Source organism: Trichosurus vulpecula, chromosome 4 (assembly GCF_011100635.1).
Source record: "Trichosurus vulpecula isolate mTriVul1 chromosome 4, mTriVul1.pri, whole genome shotgun sequence".
Lineage (NCBI taxonomy): Eukaryota > Metazoa > Chordata > Mammalia > Diprotodontia > Phalangeridae > Trichosurus > Trichosurus vulpecula.
The window spans coordinates 165604633-165626088 of NC_050576.1; the positions used below are offsets into that span (position 1 = coordinate 165604633).

Below are 21456 nucleotides of genomic sequence, written 5' to 3' on the forward strand. Positions count from 1 at the left end.
GAATGCTGACCAACAGTTTTCTTCCCTCTCAGAGGTTTTGCTTCAGACATATGCTGATCAGTCAGCAATTCTTAACCTGACTCTGCAAAGTTTTTCTTGAAGAGGCTAAGAAATGAAAAAAATTAATAATAGTAATAATGATGATGATAACAATCATGATGATGATAGTCCACATTCATAGAGCACAGTGCAAGGCGCTTTACAAATATTTTTTCATTTGATCCTCACAACAACTTTGGGAGATAGGTGTTATTATGCACATTTTACAGTTGAGGAAACTGAGGCAGGCAGAGGTTAAGTGACTTGCCCAGGCACGTAGCTGTTATGTGTCTGAAGCCAGATTTGAAGTCAGGTCTTCCTGCTCTGTCCACTCTCCCACCAGCTGCCTCTAAAACTCTTCTAGTGATCTTTGTGCAGCAGAACAGTGAGACACATGGAGATTGTCCTGTTAGATTTGCTTGGTGTTGCCGAGGTACCACCTTATCACTGTTGTTGGGAGTGGTACATCTGTTGAGTGAGCAGTAACTTGTCTTGAAGGCATTCCTTACTAGGTTGTATTTTTCTGAATCTTAAAATGATTTCTATTCTTGCATCTGCTGCCTAAGATGTGCACATCAAAAAGGATTGCTGCATTGGGCTCTTCTGGAAGCAGTGGTTCTGTTGGTCAGTGGCTTCCCCCTGGCCTGATGCTGCCACGTAGCATGCTTGTTAGATTTCTCCAGACCTGAGCAGAGTAGTGCCCTGTAGTTAACCACCATCCAGATCAAGGATGAAAGCAAGATATTACCGTATTGTGCCCTTGTTGAATAACAGTTTTCACTTTGGCCTGCAGATATATGCAAGTGACCTATTGTCCCAAAACAAGCAGGTAGGCTCCCTTATTATATGTGTCTTTGTCCAGAGGAATCTATCCACTTGGCCACTGTCTGGTGACACAGTCTCATCTTGATGCTGAAATGTTGCGCCAGGAAATGGTGGTGATGTACTGTCCAGGTATTCAGGACCAAGGACCAGACACTTTGAAGACTGTCCATTTCAGAGCTGGTTAACTGGCAGATGTGACTGGGCTGGCCCAGCAGGCTTTAGTCTTTTAGTCAGGTTCTCACATACTGTCTTCTATGCCTACCTGCTTTGCCAAGGGGAGACTTACTCTTTTTATCAAATTCTACTCCTTGTGAGGGTGAACTGGTTGGATAGTCTGTAATTCTTTTTGGCAATGAGGACTAGTAAGAAGATCCTACTTTGAGTTTTGAAGGCGATGGTTTTCCTAGGACAGGACAAGCTGGGTTTTTTGTCTCTGTTCACTTTAGAAAGAATCTGTCTCCGGATTTTACCACAAGAGAATCAGGAAAATCTTCAGCTGGTGATAAGAAAAGAGCAGCTATTTCATTCTTTATTTTTCTAATTCCTGTACTTCACATTCTGTCTCTCATGATCTCATTTCTTCAGCAGTTAGAAAAAACAAAGAAAAAGAAAACAGGTCTCAACACATATCTGGACTTACACAAGTTGTCCATGTTTTTTAATTTGCAATTTTAATTTAAAATTTTAAAGCTAGCTTTTCTTAAAGGAAAGCTATTTTGTATCACACCAGCTAAGGTCATCTCTGAGGCGGGTGGTGATGCAGTGGATAGATTGCTGAACCTGGAGTTTGGAAGAAATTAGTTCAAATCTAGCCTCATTAGTTGTGTGACCCAGGTCAAGTCACTTAACCTCTTTCTGCATCAGTTTCCTGTAAAAATTAGGGTAGTAATAGCACCTGTCTCTTCTGGGGTTGTTGTGAGGATAGAATGAGAGAATGTTTGTAAAGTGCTTAGCACAGTGTCTGGAACATAGGCCCTATATAAATGTTTATTTCCTTCTTTCTTTCCTTAGATCATTGCATTTATCTGTAAAGAAAAATCTGGTTGTCCGACTGTACATTTTTAGGAGTGTTATCATTGAACCTTTTAGACATTAGAGGAGTCTCATGGTGGCAGATGGCCTTAACGGTTGGTATTGTCTGGATTGCAGGGAGGTGTCTTTGGCCTATTGTGAATAATGAGTGAAAAGGACATTTGGGTGATCGATTTTTTGGTGCCTACACTTATTGTGCTATCTCCATGCTTGTCTTCCTGCCTACCTATACACTTATCTTTAGCTATCTTACTTGTTTCCCAGAAATTCTACTCCAATCATCAGATTCTAGTGGAAAAGAAGCAGTTATATTTTCTCCCACTTCTTTGCTCTTATAGTTTTGGGATAGATAGGAATTTGAGGCCATCTGTTGAGCAGAGCTGTGCAGTTTTATTCCCTTTTAGAGACTTTTCTTCTAATCCAGATAAGTAGACACAGGTAAGAAGGAAAAGAATGCCAGCTAGCTGCTCAAAGAATTGGCAAATAGGTGATTAAGACATTTGATAGCCATTTAACTATAAATTCTCATAGCATATTTTGTGACTTGGGGTCCTTCTGAGTTAACCTGGACAGTGAGTTGGGGAAATGGTTTGAAAGAAGCCATGCTTTTAATCCCTGTTTCTCTGTGTGTATAATGGGGTCGAGGTGTTCCACAAACTTATTCTTAATGACTAGGAAGATACTAGGAAACCTAGGAAAAGAGCTGTATGGTAAATATGTGTGCTCCCCTAAAGCCACATTTCCTAAGCATTTATTTGCACTACTATGGCAACAGACTGTCAAGAGTACTCCTGAGATGGGGGTGGTTTAGTGTGAAACAGAGCTACTCAAGAAAAGGACTGATCAAGGTGGAGAGAAGATTGAATAGCAACAAGAAGCCTCATTGGGAGCACCACTTGTTCCTGTCTCATGTAGTAATATGGAAACAAAGGAGCACTGACATCTTGGGGAACTGTTTGAACACCCAGAAAAGAGAAGTACACATATGTATGTATAATTTGATGCAATGTGGAGTTAAGAACCGCAAGTCACTGCCGCTATCACATAGCCTAGGAACATTCAGACACTTAGGTCAAAGATACTTAGGAGCTGTGGTTATATTGGCCTGGATGAAATTACATGGGAAATAGATAAATTTGGGAAATAAACTGATCTCCAGCTGGAGTCCAGGAGAAATCCCTTTGCCCCACAATATATCATCATCCAATTGAATAGATGTCCAGGAGGATTTCACGCTTTTTTTTCCTATTTAGAAGAGGTAATATAGAGACCAGAATACCAGACCATTCCAACTCTGGGCTTGTGTGGAGAGCATGTTTTACGTTGAACCTAGATAAGATGGTCCAATTCAGAGATAATGGACTGGTTCTTGGATCTGAGGGAAGATAAATGCTGAATACAGTTGCTTAGGAGAAAGGGAGCTTAGTGATGAGATTTTTATTTGTGTGCATATTTACAAATGAATAATTAGCTCTTGTGCTCCTGTTTTTCCCCCTCCTGGGAGGCAGAACATTTGGTTGCAAAGAATGCACATTACCAGGAGCCATTCCTTTCCCTTTATGCCGCCTTTCTCCCAAGATGGGGGAGGGTACATGAAAGGCCTTTTAGACCCCACATATTTAAAACCTCTTAAAACTTTGAGGCACCATCTGCTGTTTCTTACACAGAATTCCCATGTACCCCCTTGTTAGTCTCTGATGATTCCTTTTGCATGTTAAAAGTCTAGGGCCATGCTCTAAGGAAATGCATTAAGGATGCTGGTGAATGAGTTGGGGCTGCTGCCTCCCTCTTCTCCTTCTCAGCTTTCCTTTGGGATCCCCTTAAACATGTAGTTAGGAATAGAAAAGAGGGAGTTGTGTGTCCTTACTAACTCAATCGGGTTTCCTTTGAAGTGGAACCAAGGGGGTTGGAAGGTGAACTAAACTCCAATTCACTTACATGTTGCCTTTTTTTCCCACCACAAAAATTAGGATCAGTTGTGTGGCCGGGATCCCACCCTCACTGATGAGCTGCTGAACATCCTTACCGAGCTGACTCAGCTTAGCAAAACCACCAATGCTAAAGTGGCTCTTCGAGCCCGGCAGGTAAGGACAGTCTCTGGTTACAGGGAGGAAGGGCTGTTGTTCTTAGGTTGAAAGTTCTAGATCCAATAAGCTTTTACATTCAGTTCTCTTGGAAACGTCATGCAATTCTCTATATGTGTTTCATTACCTTAGAATAAATGTTTCCATGTGGTGTGTGCTCTTTAAAGATTAACATCGAGTCCTTGTAATCAGGTGCCCTTCTGCCAACATAAATCCTGGTGGTCTGCCCCATGCTACTGACTGAACATTGCTATGATGGCCAGACTGGTCGTGATGGACGAAAGGAGACCAAGGGAGAAAAATAGACTCCCATTTCAGACTTCCCAAAGGGAGCTTAAAAACAGCTGATCTTTTCAGATGAACTTAGTTTTCAAGTGTGGAAAGCAGAAAGATAATGAAGTGAATCACACAAATCAGAGCAGCCCCAGAGAAGTCCAGTCAACTTCTCCTGCCGTCTTCATTTCCATTCCAAAAGGTTTCTGCAGGGAGGTGGGAGTCTGAGCCCCTCTTTGTGTTTTTGTGCCTGGGCGATGAGAGTGAAACAGCATTTGAAGCTGTTCAGTGACCTTCTGCTTTCCCTAGAATTGTATCCATGTCACTGAACTGCTCAGAGTTATTGAACCTCTCAGTGACCTGCTGAGGGTATTCAAGTCCTACCGTGGCACTGTTTGTTTGTTTGTGACACTGCTTTTCTTCTCTCTGCCCCTCATATACCTTGTTGTTGCTTCTTGATGCTGTCTCCTCGGTGTTGAGTCCCTGGAGCTGTTGGGACAGCTTTTCCTGGTGTGTCTACTGCAGAGCTGCAAAAGGCTGACTTTGCTGCCATCACTGTGCCATCCCCACAACTGCTCGCTGCCAACCGCGATTTCCAATTAATAGCTAGTCATGCAGTCTTAGCACTAGTAGCTTTACTTTGCAATGGTAAATCACATGCACTGATGAAACTTGATTGAAGCAGTTTCCCTCCCATTGGGGACTTGCCCACAACAGAAATCATGGGCAGAGGCAACTGAGATTCAGCATTTGGTGGCATTGTTTTTATGTCGTGGGACTTGGAAGTCGCTTTACTTGGTCTCTGTTAGATTTTCTCTTTGATGCACTACGCTTACAGGTTTATATTTATTGTCTTTGCATTAGGGTTGCCTAATAGGTGACCAAAACAGTGACTCTCTCTGGAACTCATGCTTCCTTATTTTCTCACTCCAGGTTCTTATTGCCTCCCATTTACCATCCTATGAACTTCGCCATAACCAAGTAGAGTCTATTTTCCTATCGGCTATTGACATGTATGGACATCAGTTTTGCATTGAGAACCTACAGGTACATGTAGACCTTTTCTGTTGTTTTGCCCCCACTTTATCTCCAAAATTGGTAGAATTCTTTAGGTTCTCCAACATTAACTGTGTTGTCCTCCAAAAAGTTGCTTAGGTACAAATGATCCTCCCAGTGAAATTTTATTAGGCTTGGCTTTACGTTAGATGATATCTGTCTTTACAGAAGTGTCCTATTAGAATACATATCTTTTTTGACTGGAATGCTTCCAAAGTCACTGGCATTTCAGATTGATTTGGGATGCTTAATTCAGGTGTAGTAGATGGAGTATACTTTCCTGTTGGCATCCATAGTGCTCCTGGGGAAAAGGGAGAACATCCTTTGAAATTTTAAGTACTAGGAGGAACAGCTTCTCTTTTTTCTAGGCATTGATAAGTCATTGGGCTTATTTTGTCAGTTTAATTGGAATCATCTTGACTCTTTATTTCTGAACCTAGAGCATATTCTTAGTGACAATTCTGTGTTTTTCAAATTAAGGAAGAAGTTGTTGCTATTGGTACAGTCTGGCCCTAGATAAGCTTTATAGCTTCTGTGATAGTCTGAAAGATCCCCTTTTGGGGAAACCAAAAGTTGATGTCATGTAGGATCCACCGGTCCTTCCAGATTTCATGTAGGATCCATTGGTCCTTCCAGATGTCATGTAGGATCCACTGGTCCTATTAGAAATGCAAAAATCACAGAGTTCCTCAGACTGGAACCATAAGCCAGGTTTTAGTAATTGAGGTTGGGCTGTTGAATCATAGAATTTCAAAGCTAGAGGGGACCAGAGAATTCATTTAGTTGAACTGTTTCCTTTTACATAAAAGGAAACTGAGGGCCAAAAGGATTCAATGACTTGTCTAAAGTCATGTAGTATCATATCGGTAGAATTGAGATGAGAACCCCCAGATCTCTCAACTCCCACTCCAGTCTTTTTTCTGTTATATTATTCTGCTGTTGATTAGGAATGATCTGGCTTAGACTAGTGTTATCTAACCCTTCTTGCACTGACCATTTACCAGATTTCATAGGTCAGAGCAGAAGACAATTGGGATTTGTGACAAATGTCCATAGCTAGCTAGTTCAAGGAAGTAGAGGGTTCAGTTGAGGATGTCCATCCTTACCTGCTTAGCTATGACTTAGGCTGGGAAGCTAGGTCAAGGACTGACAGGCCCTTTGGGGCTGCCCCCCCCCCAATAAAGTGAGGAAGGAAGGGAAGGAAATGTAAGAATAAGAGCATGATTTTTGGTTGAGAGAAAGAGGCGAAGGCCAAACTAAATGGTGTGCCATACATTTTGTCTGATAGGCCCAGTTTGTTCAGAAAGGTCATCACCAGGTTGGCTGTAGGGTGAAGAGGTTTTTGACTGCTCTGGTAGCAGAGCAGCATGGAAGGACCTATAAGTGCTGAGGTACACTGATTCCACTTTTTAACGTGACTGACTTTTTTACTTAAAAATTTTGTTGTTGTCTTTTGCTTTTATGTTACCTTCATTTCCTAACATGCCCCTCCTCCCTCACTCCACCCCCTCCCAACCCCCTTTTCCAATCAATGAACCATTCCTGTTAACAAAGAATTACATATAAAGAAAGGAAGGGAAAGCAGTTCAGCAAAATTAGCCAGCATACCAACTGAGTCTTAAGTATATTCAGTATTCCACTCCTAAAGCTTCCCCAGTCTCTGTGGAGAAGGGAAGAGATACACATTTTCTCATCTTCTTTGGAGTTAAGGCTTTATGGTTATTATTTTCTTTCTTCATTGTGCCTCAGTTTATCAAGTCTTCCATGCTTTTCTGCATCCTTCATATTTTTAATTTTTTATGGCAGAGTAATATTCCATACATTCATGTAACAAAATCTGTAGCCATTCCCCAACCTGATTATATTTGTACTAGAACAAGATGCCTGAACTTGTCTTAATTTATGAGAAAATAGCATTTGAAGATGAATAAAAAATCATTGTAAGATTTCACCATTTGCTTTAGACATTTGGTAGTTTCCATTGAAATAAGTTTATTTATCAGCCTTACATGGTGTAGATAGAATTTGCCTTGATTATATTTGTTATTTTTCCAGAAACTTATCTTGTCTGAAACATCCATTTTTGATGTCCTCCCAAACTTCTTCTACCATAGCAACCAAGTAGTGAGAATGGCAGCCCTGGAGGTGAGTTTCCATGGTAAAAATGACATGACCTTTCTGGTCTAATTGATTTCTTCTACCTATTCGGTTGTCACACAGATTGCTTTCGTTAGGTTGGAATATATATAGCCTCAGTCTGTATGGATGGGGGGCAACGCACTTAACCTTTGTTTACCTTAGTTTCCTCAGCTTTAAAATTGAGCTCCTAGGGTGGTTGTGAGGATCAAATGCAATAATATTTGTAAAGTGCTTAGCAAAGTGCCAGGTACGTAGTAGGTGCTTAATAAATGCTTCTTTCTTTCCCCTTACTTTTCTGATCTCTTCATTTGTTAGTTATCTTCCCCCCAACTCCTCCTACATCGCTTTGTATATGCTTTGAATTTACTCATCTTTATACATGTTATATTTGTGTCTACCCTTCCCCCACCCCAGTAGACAGGAAGTTCTTTGAGGGCAGGGACTGTTTTGTTTTTTCTTGCACATAGTAGAAACTTCATAGTTGTTTGTTAAATTGAATCATGTTGAAGTCACAGATCCTAGAAATGTTGAAGCATAGCCACTGCTTACTGCCACTAAAGAATACTAGGAAAAAGATGACTGAGTGTTTTGCCTTGAGGGTGTGATGACTGATGTGAGAGGGTGTGAGAGTGATTATTTTAAAAAGTTACTCATTTTTTACATTCTTTTTTTAAATTTTGAGTTACAAATTCTCTCCCTCCAGCTCTTCTCTTCCACTGAGAAGGCAAGCAATATGACACCCATTATATGTGTGAGGTCATGCAAAACATATTTCTGTATTAATGTGTTGCAAAAAAGGTGGGGGGCAAGAAAAATAAAGAAAGTGAAAAAAAGCTTCAAGCTGTACTCAGAGTTCAGCAGTTTTCTCTCTGGAGGTAGATGGCATTTTTCATCCTGTGTTCTTTGGAATCGTTTTGGATCATCGATTGATTAGAGTAGCTAAGTCTTTCACAGATGATCATCTTTACAATATTTCTCTTACTCTGTATGATGTTCTGGTTCTGCTCACTTCACTTTATGTCAGTTCATATAAGTCTTCCAGGTTTTTCTGAAACCGTCTCCCACCACTTCTTATAGCACAGCAGTATTCCATAACATTACTATACCACAACTTGTTCAGCCATTCCCCAATTGATAGGCATTCCCTCAATTTCCAATTTTTGCCATGACAAGAAGAGCTACTATAAATATTTTTATACCTGTAAGTCCTTTTCCTTTAATCTCTTTGGGGTACAGACCTAGTGGTATTGCGAGGTCAAAGGGTATGCACAATTTTATAACAAAGTGATGATTTTTGATTTAGCAATGACATAATGTGATAGATCGGACCCCCTTGTTGTCTTTTCAGAGGACAGCTCTTTGAGGTAGTTTGGTTTAATTCTTTAACCTATAAAAGATTCATAAGATTGTTAGTAATTTTTGTTTTTAAGTCCTGGTACAGATTGTGATAGAATCTAAACTAAACTGAAAAACTCCCTGAATCTTCTGTAATGCTTTCTTGTACTCAGTTATGACGACCACTGCCTCTGTACCTGCCATGCTAATAGCACATTGAGAAGTTCATACCCAGTATTTTACGTGCATGCAAGTTTGACTTCTAGCTGGCTTGGGCTGAACTGATGGTTCTTGCTGAGATTCAGTCTGTTGTTTAACTCTAGAGTCTAAGCTGTGTGTGAGTGACTCAGAAAAATGTGTTTTTTCACATTGTCCTTGCATCAGGGGCTAAGGACATAAATAACCAAACTTGGGGAGTTGACTTTGGGGGAGAGTGAGGAACAGCAGAGTTGCGAAAGTTTGATAGAATGAAATAATTTTTATCTTCCAGCCATCAGAGGTCATAAAGCTGTACCTCCTGTGTTTCTTATTCCTTGTTTTTCTTTTAGGCTCACTAGGGTCACTAGTCTAGACTTTCAGCATCTACTGAGGTTTAGGTCTTCACTAAAGGTCAGGTAGTATAGTTTCCCATCAGGATAATATAATTTGAAGGAGGGTTTATCTGGCAGTTAGGAGTGTCTGCTAGGAGAAGTTTTGTTCCAGTTGGGCTATGCTTATAGAGCAAAGATTACAGCTTTGTCAATGAAATGAAGTTTAATCTGAATGGTTTTGGGAGGCCTTTTCTTATGAAAGGCCTGTTTCTTCTATATTTGCTCTCCCTGTCTGTTGTTTTTTTCCCTATCCTTTCTTTCTCACGAACTCCTCAGGACTAACTGAGGATTACTTTTTAACCAGGTATATGTGCGAAGGGCCTACATTGCCTATGAACTAAACAGTGTCCAGCATCGGCAACTGAAGGATAATACCTGCGTGGTAGAGTTCCAGTTCATGCTGCCCACATCTCACCCAAACAGGTAAACCTGAATTTGCATGTAAAACGCAAGCCACAGGGGGCTGATATAGGGGAGGAGGGAGGCATGTGGTGAGACAGCACTAGTCCATGTGTGCTCCTTTAGGGAAGAAGCATAGAACAGACATCGAACACATTTGAGCAGCTCAAGAGCCAAAGAACCCTTCTTCTCTAAGCTTTGATCCAAAGAGAGGTGAAATATGATCTAATTAAGATAGAAGTCTGGCCTTGCTCTAGTCTCGATCTATTGTTGATATGTTCTCCCGATTTTCTGAAGATAAAAAGCCGTGTGTCTAACATTTGCTTTCAGGAACTATGTGAGGAGATCTCTTTAACTCTGAACTGCATCTGGAATACAGCCAATATTTTGGCGAATTCTATTCCTGTTCTTTGTTGAGGTGGAGACTGATATAGTAGGGCGTACCTTCTCTAAAATCAAGGACCAGAATTAAGACTGTCTTTTAAAACATACTTCACTTGGGAAATCAGCTTTATGAAATTTACAAGCCAAGCCAAACTTATTATATTAATTCAGGAAAAGTTTGTAATTAGAACTTATTTACTTCTTAGCTCTTCCTTTAGAAAACCATTAAAAAGATAATTTAGTGGTGGTACTCCCTAACTGATTTCCCTTTGCTCAAAAATGGAAATGTTTCCTTTATGATTGATCCTCATTTTTTTTAGCAGTTTTTTAGCAACAAAAGTAAAACAATTACACCTAAAATAGTCCCTTCTGTGTTCTGCCATCTACCATGTCTTTACCCTTGCTTCTGTCATTTCTTCTACTTTATAGCCTTTTTGCTTCTTCCCTTTTGTATGGCAAAGTCTCTTTTCTTTGGGGACCCTAGCTGCAGACATCTGAAATGGTTTTGTTTTGAATTGCCTCTTCACCCAGAGCAGTTGAGCCTCTTTGGAGAGACAAAGACATCTGTGTTGAGCCCACGTGGCCACTGGATGCCACTGTTGCTCTAGCCCCAGGCAGAAAGAGTGAGCCGCTTCAGCAAAGCACAGCTTCCCTTCTTTGTCTCCAAAGATCCTTTTACTTCTTTGCTTCAAAAATACCTTATTTCTAGGAGAGAAAGGCATACATCCCTGATTTAGCCAGCATCTCTTGGTACATTTTTGCCTCTATGGATTTCAGAATCTCATTTTCTAGAAACGAATGGTTGTCCTTCAGTGAGGGGCAGACTCCTCATGGCACACAGGGGCTCTGCTTTCTGTTTCCTGCATTCCTTGAATAATTGTATAGAGCTGCCTGCTATACTTAATGTTCTTTTATAATTCTCAATACATTCTGTTTTTCTCCCTGGTCTCTACTTCAGCTTCTCCTGTTGAGTAGTGATTTGTGGACAGATGTTCCCATGGTTCCAAAGTCACCTCTGATTTCTTCCCCCCCATTTGTCCCCATACCTTTCTCTGAGTTCCCTGTTCTGACCTTTTATTTAGGATGTATGATCAAGAAAGATCAATTGAAAAATGAGAGATTCTGCTTCTTTTCAGAAGAGAACCATGGTATTCAGAAATCTTTCACTCCCTGGTCATCATGTGCAGCTACATTGGGGATCTTGGTTAGTCTAGTTATGGTTTTGAAACTGAGACCAATTCTTGCCAGTTCTGAGCGTGGTGCTTTTACATAGTCTGTAACATTAACTGAGCTTTCATGGTTGTAATACCTTGTCCTTTCTTAGTAGTGTGGGTGTGTGAATGCACATATGCAAACACACAGATACATACACGCACATACACATACCACATGAACACGTTTGTTTAAATTGTCTGGATTTGTGTATTTTGCTGGAACTTTATATCTACAATGATAGTCTGAGAATAGAGAGTAATAGAGAGGAATATCACTGCTGGAAATTCTGAAGCTGTGGAAAATTTTTTCTTCTTTTTTTTTTTTTTTTTTGATGTGGGAGGGAAGTGTATATGCCATGTTTTGCTTGTAAAATGTTTGGTATGTTAAATTTGAAAGTTTGCTTTGGTCAGATAATCATTATAAATTTTCTAATTTAATTTTTCATTAAAAATTTTTAAAAACTTGTTAGAAATGGAAATTTAATTTGATAGTCATTTATTATTTATATATGTGAAGAACTGTGCTAGCCTAGCTACATGCTGCTAACTTTCAGAAATCTAGGATTTTTTTTTGCTGGTTTGTAAACTAAGTTCTACTTTTTGAAAAAAAAATAACAATTAAACTGTTAGACTTGCACTTATATCTTTCCTAAGCCTTTTAAAGGACAAGGAAGAGCAATCAAATGTTTTGACCTCCACAGAAATAAATGGATGTTGCTATTAATGCCTACTCTGTTCCCAGTCCTCTGAGTTCCACTCAGGAAGACAGGAACATATCTTACCCCCACTATGAAAAATCAACTTGAACTACTAATTTCTTCCTTCTTTTGGTGAAAATTCCAGTGCCACCTGGAGGAAGAGCTGTAGCTTGTTCTCCAATTAGAGAGTTGAACTGTACTATTTATTCTTAGTGTATAAGAGTTGTAGTGAGCTGAGCCCATAAATAGTTGTTGCATAGTTTTTAGAAATTATTTCGTGAGACTAATGGCATATGATGATACATGAACACTTTACCTGAAGTATTTTACTCATTGTCTTTAAAAAGAAATTTTTTCATTTTGCGGAAAAAAACAAAAAAATTGATTCCTGTCGACTGAAAAAACAAAAATCAAGCAAATGGATGTACACATCTTGTTTTTCTGAGACTTTAATGTCTAACTAGAAATGCACTTAGAGTAGCCAGAAATCTGGCCAGCAGGACCTTGCAAGTTGAATGTTTTTTTTTTTTTTTTGTTAAGTTGTACTATCATAGAAAGACCATGGTCTCCCTCCTTTTTCTAATGTCACCTGGAGAAATTCTTTTTGGTTCTTAATATTTTAGTTTGAAGTAGGAAAAAAAAGTCCTGTCTTGTGATTAGGACCTCCCTTGGTTAGCCTGAAACATGGCTTTTAGCTTATAAATTTACAGCAACCTGGTAATGCATTTAGGTGTTGTGGGAAAGTACAGTGGATGCTGTTTGGATTGAAGGTCTGCGTCTCAATAGGGTTTTTTCTGATCTTCATAGAAATAGATGGAATACAAATTATTGCACTACAAATGAGCGAGGATAGTCTCAGAGGAGAATGTGGGCCCACCTTCTCAGGACGTTCTTGAGGAATCCCCATGTCAGCCGTTTATTTTCATTATACTTTCTCCTTTAGGTTGCTGTGCTTTCTTCTGTCTTCATCAGTTCTTCTCTACAGCATCTTTTTGCCAGTTAGCATCTACACTAATCTCTGTTTGGGTTTCCATTGATCATTACCAAATTGGTTGCTGTATTTCCAACTCTTCTTGTCATGCCTGAGGCTCATCTGCCATAGGATTCAGGGTTCATAGCCTTATTCAAGGCTGTTGGCCTTGTAATCCTTTCCTCTTGAATTGCCTTTACTTCAGTGATGACTTGAGAGATTCTTGACATGTGGCACACTTCAGCGTTCGTGATACATGCAGCCAAAGGGTGCCTTTGCATTAAGATTTCTCTGTCTTTTTTTCCCTTTTTTCCCTCATTGTAGCGGACATAATATGCTTGTGGTCTGATCTCAAGGTCTAGCTTGGTTTGGTATTTTCTGTCTTTCTAGGATGATCTGTGATCATAGTATTTGGCACTTGTGAGGAGAGTGAGTGAGATTCTTCAGTCACTTTACCGTCTATACATCCCCCTTTTTGGTGCATATGTTACTAGAGCAGCTGCTCTGCACGATGAAAGTATTTTGCTATTGCCCAGTCTTCCAAGACCTAATTCGTCTTGTCTAAGATTCCATCAGCCCAGCTCCTTAGTGAGTTCAGCCAGTATTTTACATTGATTAATCCCAGAGCTTGGTCTGTTCCCTTCACCATTTCTTGATGATGAGTGTTAGGAATTGATTCTTCCTTCCCTCTTCTTATGATTTAGGAGAGAAAGAGAGAGAGGTAGGGGGTGTGTGTGTGTGTGTGTGTGTGCGCGCGCGCGCGCGTGTCTGGGTGTGTTTGTGTGTATCTGGGTGTGTGAATGTGTGTGTTCTAGCACCCAGATCTTGCACCAGTGAGATCTGTTACTCACTGGTTTTGGTAATTTAACAACTTTATATGCAAAATGATGATTCTGAATGTTTTTTTTTCCCTCCAGTTCATTTAATCTTGAAACTTAGGTATATCCTTAGCTTTGGATATATTGGTTATCTTAAAATACCTTAGAAAAAGAAAATTATAGTTTAGTCAGTAGCTTGTCCTTTCTCTAATATCCATATGTGTAGCTGTCTTTAGGCGAGTCTAAGTATAGAGTGCTTTATTACATACATTTACCCCTGATAAGCATACAGCACTGTGTGTAGTACATCATAAAGACGTGGATTGTTTCGTGTCAGAGACCAAAATTGCCCTACAGTGAACATCGCCAAACATCTCGCTGTGTTATTCATGTGTATTTCTACCTCCTAATCTGTGGTAAGGAGCATGCCTCAGAGCTGGCATAGGAGATCGAGATGTATTCCACTGTGTTTCTGTTTTTATTTCCTAGTAAAGGAGCCCTGGGTGGTAGTTTCTTACTGTGTGCTTTTGTAGGTGGAAATTCATGGTTTAGTGAAGTAGGTTTTGAGATGTACCTTCTTAGCTCTGTAGATTTTCAGCTTTGTAGATGTTTAATTTCAGACACTTTTCTTTTCTTACCTTTTTCCTCCAGAAGCAGTTGGTTCCCCCTCTGCCCCTGGCCCATGCCAGGGGCCAGGCTGTTAGGTTTTGGATTTTTATCATTGCTCAGCTGTCTGTTGGTGGTCTCTGAAACCTTCATATCTATGAGGAAGGTTAGAGACCATACTCCTTCAATGTAACTAACATCAGGCAGCCCGCTGTTATTTTTAAGAATTTGGATAACTATTGATTTCCTGGAGGCTCTTCCCTTCCTTGGCTTGTGTTAGTTCTCTGGGTTTTCTTCCATCCCTTCCAGCTCGACTGATCTAGCTAACTTGTAGCACTTCATAACAATGGGTTGCATTTGCTTGTAGGCTGAAAGGGCTGTACATAAATAAGTCCTGCAGTGTTCGCCTCCTCCATGCACAGTAGTCTATTGATAAGATGCAGGCATCTGGCGGAAGTGAAGCTTCTCAGCAGGCTTAAGTGCTTACCCAAGTGCCCTCTGGGATCAGTCGCTCAACTTCTGGTCTCTGCTGTGTTATTTTGGCACTCTAGACTTGCAAGATTGGAGAGTTTGGTGTAGAACTCTCCAATCTATCATTAGGCAGTGCAAGGTCCCTCCTTTTGAGGAAGACTAGCTCATTCTAGGAGGAAGAAAGAAGCAGAATCCAGGGCACCTGTAAATCCCTGTAGTTTCATGCTGTGGGTTTGTGGCTAATTAGACAGCAGGCAGCAGTATTATGTTGTAGCCCTGTTGGCTTGTCTGCTTCAGAAAGTGCAGGATCTTCCAGCAGAGCAAAGGCAGGCTTTGAAAGGGCGTTATTTGGATAGAGCAGTGATGATTTCTTTCCAAACTGGAGCTTAGCAATGCATTCAGGGCATCTGAGCTGCAGGGGTAGGGAGAGAGAAAACAATAGGAACAAATCGTCCAAATGGGTTTTATATAGTCCCTTAGTTGGTGTTTTCCTACAAAAATGTAGGAACACAAGGAGACCACCACTGATCACACAGCCAGTCAAATTGCTTCTCCTTCGGTACTGCTGTTAGTGGTTATTCGGCTGACCTCTTCTGATTCTGGTTTGCTGCCTGATTTCAGAAGACTTGCCTTACATTGGCTCCAAATCTGAACTTGATAAAACCAGTGCTTATTTGTATGCACTACCATTATTTTCATCTAGAAGCTTTTTTAACTTAGGAGAAAGTTGTAGGAGCATTTTTATATGATACAAGATTTATGTGGGTCCAAATAGAATCTAGTAAAATTCAGTCAAGCTGGAAGGGATGGAAGAAGACCCACAGAACTTGTAACTCTCTAAGAAGACATTGTTTCTTAAATTAAGAAAGTTTAGCTAGCAGGTAGCATCCTAGGGTTGAAGCAGAATCTCTTTTCCAACCACTTAGGGCAGGCAGATCAATAAAATCAAAGGCAGAATTCAGGTATCTCTATTGTCCTTTTTTGAGGTCTATATCAGCATTGAATTGCTATCCACAGGGACTGAGAATCCAGAAAATTCCAGAATCAGAGGTTTTGATACTATTAGCCTCTGTATCCTCTGAGGGTCACTCAACCTCTTTGGTGTTCTCATTTATTCGTTTTGTAAAAATGGGGGTTATTGGGGGGGTGGGCCTAGGGGTTGCAGCATTGATCCCAATATTGTGGCTGGGGAATAATCAGGAGAAAAGTGCTTCTCGGAGTCTAAGCACTGACCCTCATGTGCTATGAGGAAAGAATTTATATCTCACTTGTGTATTTGAATGTGGTCTTGATTGTCTGCTCACAGATGATGTCTTGGTGCTTTTTATGTAGGATGAATATACTGTGTATATGGCAGTCTCTCGATTTTAACTGCATAAAAATGTACTTGACTTATCTGCAACCCTCTTTTTGTTGTTTATTTTTTTGTATAGGTCACAGAACTGGTTTTCTAGTGTACTGCCATAATGCCCACTTTGCTGTTTTCCTCTGTTAAATATTATTACATTGATTAGAATGTCCTTTTTCAAAATGCCAAAGATTATAGTTCTCAGGAGAGGCATGGATCAGAAAATGCTTCAGAAAATAGTTTTCCTTTTTTCCCTGTCCCCTCAAGTCCGTGTCCTACAAAAGAGGAGAGATGAGCACTAAAATTGCCACGTAATTTGGGACTGTCACTTTAAAAATTAGAGATACTAGAGGTTATGTTTTTGCCCCATATAATGCAGATGGTAAAAATTCCTAAAACAATGTGGTTGGGGACAACCTACAAGAGAGGGAGAGTTGTTCCCAAATGTGATTTTATATTTTGTTTCCATTTTAGTCTCTGCTGTAGTAGAAACTCAGGCCTCACCCCAAGGAGATTTAGAGTAACTGACTGTAGTGAGAGCCCAAAGCAGTGAGACCCCAGAGTCTGTGTTAAGTGCAAAAGCAGTGAGATCTCAAAGGATCTAATATAGTGGTACAATTCGAATAGATTGCACCATGATCTAAACTGCAGAAGCCTGGGTGAATCACGCCAGAGGTTGTTTTGGTTGTGGGCTGCTTCTTTTCCTATTCTGAGCTTTGGCTGTGTTACTACTCCATTGCCCCCTTTTTTGCTTTGTTAAAGGATAGTTTACCTGTGTTTTTTCATTTGTTCTCTGGCATTGCATCTCTAGCTGACCTTTCTTCACTGTACTTTTGAACCATGTGTTCCATTTTCCTGGGTGTTTACGTGGGCAAGGGCTTCACAACCAAGCACCTTTTCTTAGGACAAAAATCATTCCCATAGGAGAGAGGTTCCAGGAGTTTGGGCATATCCCAAAACAGTACAGGTTCTTCTTCAGATATTTGTTCTAGGAAAAGTTACTCCTGCTGTCTTAGGAATTCACTTTGTGTTATACGTTTGATGCAAAGAGCATTGCTAGCCACAAATCACGTGCAGTTGTACTGCTTGCGTGCAGTGATATTTCACAGGTTCTTATTTATATATCCAGCTCAATCTAGGCTGTTTCTTTCACTGCCAAAGAAAGTGCATCATTTCCTTCCCTTTATCCTCCTACCCACACATATCATGAGCACCACCCACTATGTTCTTTCTGCCCATTAAGACCTTTGTGTGCCAGAAAACCCTTGTAGTGAATTAAGGACTAATAGAATCCTTTGCACTCTCATGGGGGACAGCGTTAGGGGGTAAGGTGTCTGAACCAACCCTCACCACACCCCAAAAAGATGGGTGGTAAGTATCACTTTGCCTTTTGAACGCTAGGGAAGTTGACTTATTTTATCCATTTGAGAAGATAACCCGCATAAGATCATGTTTTGTATTTTAGTAAGTTTCTAGTATCCTTGCTTTTGCATTTCTATCCCATGTTCTAATCTTTTAACTTTGGTTCTGGCACATTGATTATGATAATATTCTAGCATTCACCAGATTTGTGTTCTGTGATGTTTTTGTTCTTGATATGACTAGAAACTTATCTCCCCATAGTTAAGATGCAATTAATTGTCCTGTGTTCTTTTATTGATTATTCTGTACTTACATAATGTGATGTAGTCACTTGAAGTCAGTGTTCCTACATTCCCTTGGCTTCTTTTATGGTCCTGTATTCCCACTGTTTTTCTTTACCTCTTCGGGAAGAAGGGTGTTAGTTAGAAACCAGAAGGGGTAACTGGGAACCTGAACTCCTGGATTCTTTCTCTTTGAGAATGGCCTATCTGTCCATTATCTATGCCTAGAAGAGCAGGCAAAAAGAGAGGCAACTGCCCAGGGCTTCCCTGTTATTCTTTACTTGTTCTGTAAAACCTAGTAGATCTATTTTGCGAGCACTAATCCTCATACTAAGCGCTTTCGGTGTGCATCCTATCCTGTAGTTTAAATGAGTTTGCAAAAGTCCATGCTTTGCTACTTACTACATGGTGTTATCCTTTGTAATAGAACTTTAGAAGAAAATACATTCTGTGTGACCCTTTATACCAACAGCTGCTGTGGTAAGCTGGGTCAGGAGGCATGCCTCTTTGGAGGCACTGTGGAGGTTGAGGGGTAATGATCACTTAATTAAGTCTGATAAATGCCAGAGCTGCCGAATAGGAGCTCTTTGCTACTGGTCTGTATCTGCTCTGACAGTTCTTTTATTATAGCTTTCACTAACCTATCAGTAACTAACTGTGGTTGTTTAATTACAGAGGGAACATCCCCACGCTAAACAGGTACCGTATGTTTAGTTTCTTTTCCAATTAAAAGTGCTTTTTATAACTTAGAATTAGTGAAACGAGGAAGCAATAACTTGACATGCTAATATGTTTGCCTTCCCCAGGAAATCCTGATCTCTCCTTTGGACACACTAAATTATAATTCTCCCTGTTTGGAAAACATGTGTTCAGCTTTTCTTGCACCTGCTTAAAGTACTTAAATGAACAGCCTGTCTGGAAAAACTTCGCATTGGCATTTGACAGGGAATGTATAGATAGATACAGTGTCCTGATATATAGCTTTGCTGGAAACTTCCTCTTTTGCTGAGCCCTCTGGCAGGGAATTTAAGGGTTTGGGGAGGAGAGCCTCTAAAGCTTTTCCTGTCCTTCTAAAGGATTTCTTATTTTTTTTCATCTCCTTATGCTCCTCCTGTTGGAGGAATGCAAATCCAGAAATAGCTGATCTCATGTTTCATCAGATTGTGAGATTCCCCTAAAAATAAAATAAAAAATACCATGGTTTTAATGATGTTGATATTGAGGCTTATTGTTTTGTAATTTGATTAAAGCTGGAGAAGGATGTTTAAGATAAGTAAATCTCTGAAGTTATTATGGACTAATATAATTAAAATAAAATACTAGTTTGTTTGCTTCCTCCTCCTAAAATAAGTGTGGCTACATGATATAAGCTGGAGAGGTTGTTAATTCTTGCTGGAATCCAATCTGCACAATGACATGGGACAAGATAATAACCAGCTTTCTGTACACCATCATATCTATATCCAAATAAATGTAGACAAATATTTTATTCCAACATTTTATTGTTATCCCTAATTCTGTCCCGATATCAAGTGATCAGAATAACTTTTAGAATTGACTTTTGGAGAATCCAGAAAACCATTTGTTGGTTTTCCTTGTCTGTGTCTGCTGGGAAATTGGGTCAACCGTGTACCACCTGTATCTTGCCACTGTGGCCAGTGTGGTTATAGAGGTTGCTCAGAGGTTTATCTTCCCTGGTATTCTTTAAGTTGAAGGGATCTTTAACCCTTTGTTTACTACAGACTTAGCCTCTCCAGAGGGTAATTCCTCTGAATTCCATCTTTCACTTTTACTCCTTTCATGTCTAATGACATGTTGGTAGAAAAGAGACTCTTAAGGCCTCATGAACTTAGTCCTTTATTGGCTACACCAAGTGATACTAGAGGAAAGGAGGCTGATACTAAGAAGTCACCCTTTTTTGCATTTGTATTAACAATGGATTTCAGTGTCGAGCAGACATGTTTTTAGGGCTTGATGGGAGCTACATTTACGTTTCATAGTATCAGTGGCTCCCTCCCTCAGCTTTTCTATTCCCTGATACTGACAAAAGATGAAGCACCTTTTTCATAGTCCTCATTTGCCAAAGGAATAAAAAGCTGGAGTGTCAGTCTGTACAGTCTGTGTGAACAGTACTCCCTTCCTATAAAGAATTCCATTACCTTTTATGATGATGATTTGCAACAGTGTTCAGCATGCACCAAAAGTCCACATAGCAGTGTCTCCTTTTCCTCCCCTTGTCGCACTGCAGGTGGTACACTTCAAGGAGAACTTTCCATTAGCACCCCAAAGTTATGGTGTCATTGTATTGCCCCATAGCCACTTAGCTCTGGTTCAGAAGGTTTGCTTGGAGCTTACATTAAACATAGTTCTGGAGGCATCCCAGAGATTGAGGCTCTTCCCAGTGCCTCTCTATGTCAGGAAGAACTTTCAATTGTTTATCAGCTGCTGCTGAGGGATGTCATGGAATATATGTATCCATTGTACTTTTAAAATGTACACATTGGCTCAGGTCCCTTCAGGTTTCTCTATTCAGCTGCTTTGCATGCTTACTTGTACATTTTGAGACCTATGCTCTGTACTTTTGTAAGTCATAGTGAATTACAGAGAGGATTCTCTATAGCTATTGGTGCTGTGGTGAGGCAGTTTAAAATGAGGAAAAGGGGTAGTTACAGTTTGGTGCTGACAGGTTTAAAATAAAATCCTCCCAACCCCAAAAAGAAGTAGGAGGAGAATAATGACTTATCAAACCATGGAAGGAGCAAACACCTCTTTTTGTTTCTTTTTTTTAAAGACAGTAACAAGTTCTGTAAATAATGTTATTTGTAATGACTTGGTTACTAAACCTTTTCAAATGCCTTAAACTAGAGTTATTCTTGTATGTATCTGTGAACACTTAATCTGTTACAGTTCCACCAGAAAAATGCTTTAGGCATCGCATAGTAACAGTTTACTTGCTTGCTGATTTCTCCCTCTTCAAAGGAGAGAATTTTTTGGTGGGGGAAGGTGCAGGTTGGTTTTTTAACCCCAGATATGCTACTAAACTCATTAGTAGCATGTACCCATTATGCTGCTAAAGCTGACAGGATAGATTTCATTAGATAATTTCTGGGATGAGAAAACACAGATATGTGCTTGGGAGTAGCTTGAATAAAAGGGTTAATGTAAATATAATAAAGACATCAGTGTCTGGAATGGATAAAAAACCAGATCTGCCCTGCTACCTGACCTTACTTAAGAGTCCTCTCCCATCCCCTCCTTTCTGTTGTTGCTCTCCCTCTCCCAGAACCACCCTCCCTTCCCCTCCTCGTCTAATGGACTTGCTTAAATCGCCATTTAGAATGTCCTTCTCCTCCAACCTCAACCACTATGGCATGGCTCACGTAGCTAGCGTCAGCGATGTGCTACTGGACAACTCATTCACTCCACCATGCCAGAGGATGGGCGGGATGGTTTCTTTCCGGACCTTTGAAGACTTTGTCAGGTAAGAAGAGGCTTTGGAGATTGTTGTCTCTCTAGGGAAGAAATGAGTTCC

At 40.1% G+C, this 21456-nt stretch overlaps 1 protein-coding gene across 4 annotated transcripts in view; it reads left to right on the forward strand.

Moving 5' to 3' along the window:
* The window catches only part of ACACA (acetyl-CoA carboxylase alpha), a 251831-nt gene that overhangs the window by 97737 nt on the left and 132638 nt on the right, over positions 1 to 21456 (forward strand). For 3 of the 4 annotated variants that reach the window (XM_036753329.1, XM_036753327.1, XM_036753328.1), the window contains exons 26-31: positions 3867 to 3980; positions 5187 to 5300; positions 7365 to 7454; positions 9678 to 9796; positions 18600 to 18623; positions 21262 to 21405. In XM_036753329.1, the coding sequence (XP_036609224.1) occupies positions 3867 to 3980; positions 5187 to 5300; positions 7365 to 7454; positions 9678 to 9796; positions 18600 to 18623; positions 21262 to 21405 (605 nt within the window). The remainder of the gene's footprint in view (positions 1 to 3866; positions 3981 to 5186; positions 5301 to 7364; positions 7455 to 9677; positions 9797 to 18599; positions 18624 to 21261; positions 21406 to 21456) is intronic. The other variant, XM_036753326.1, reaches the window with a different exon arrangement.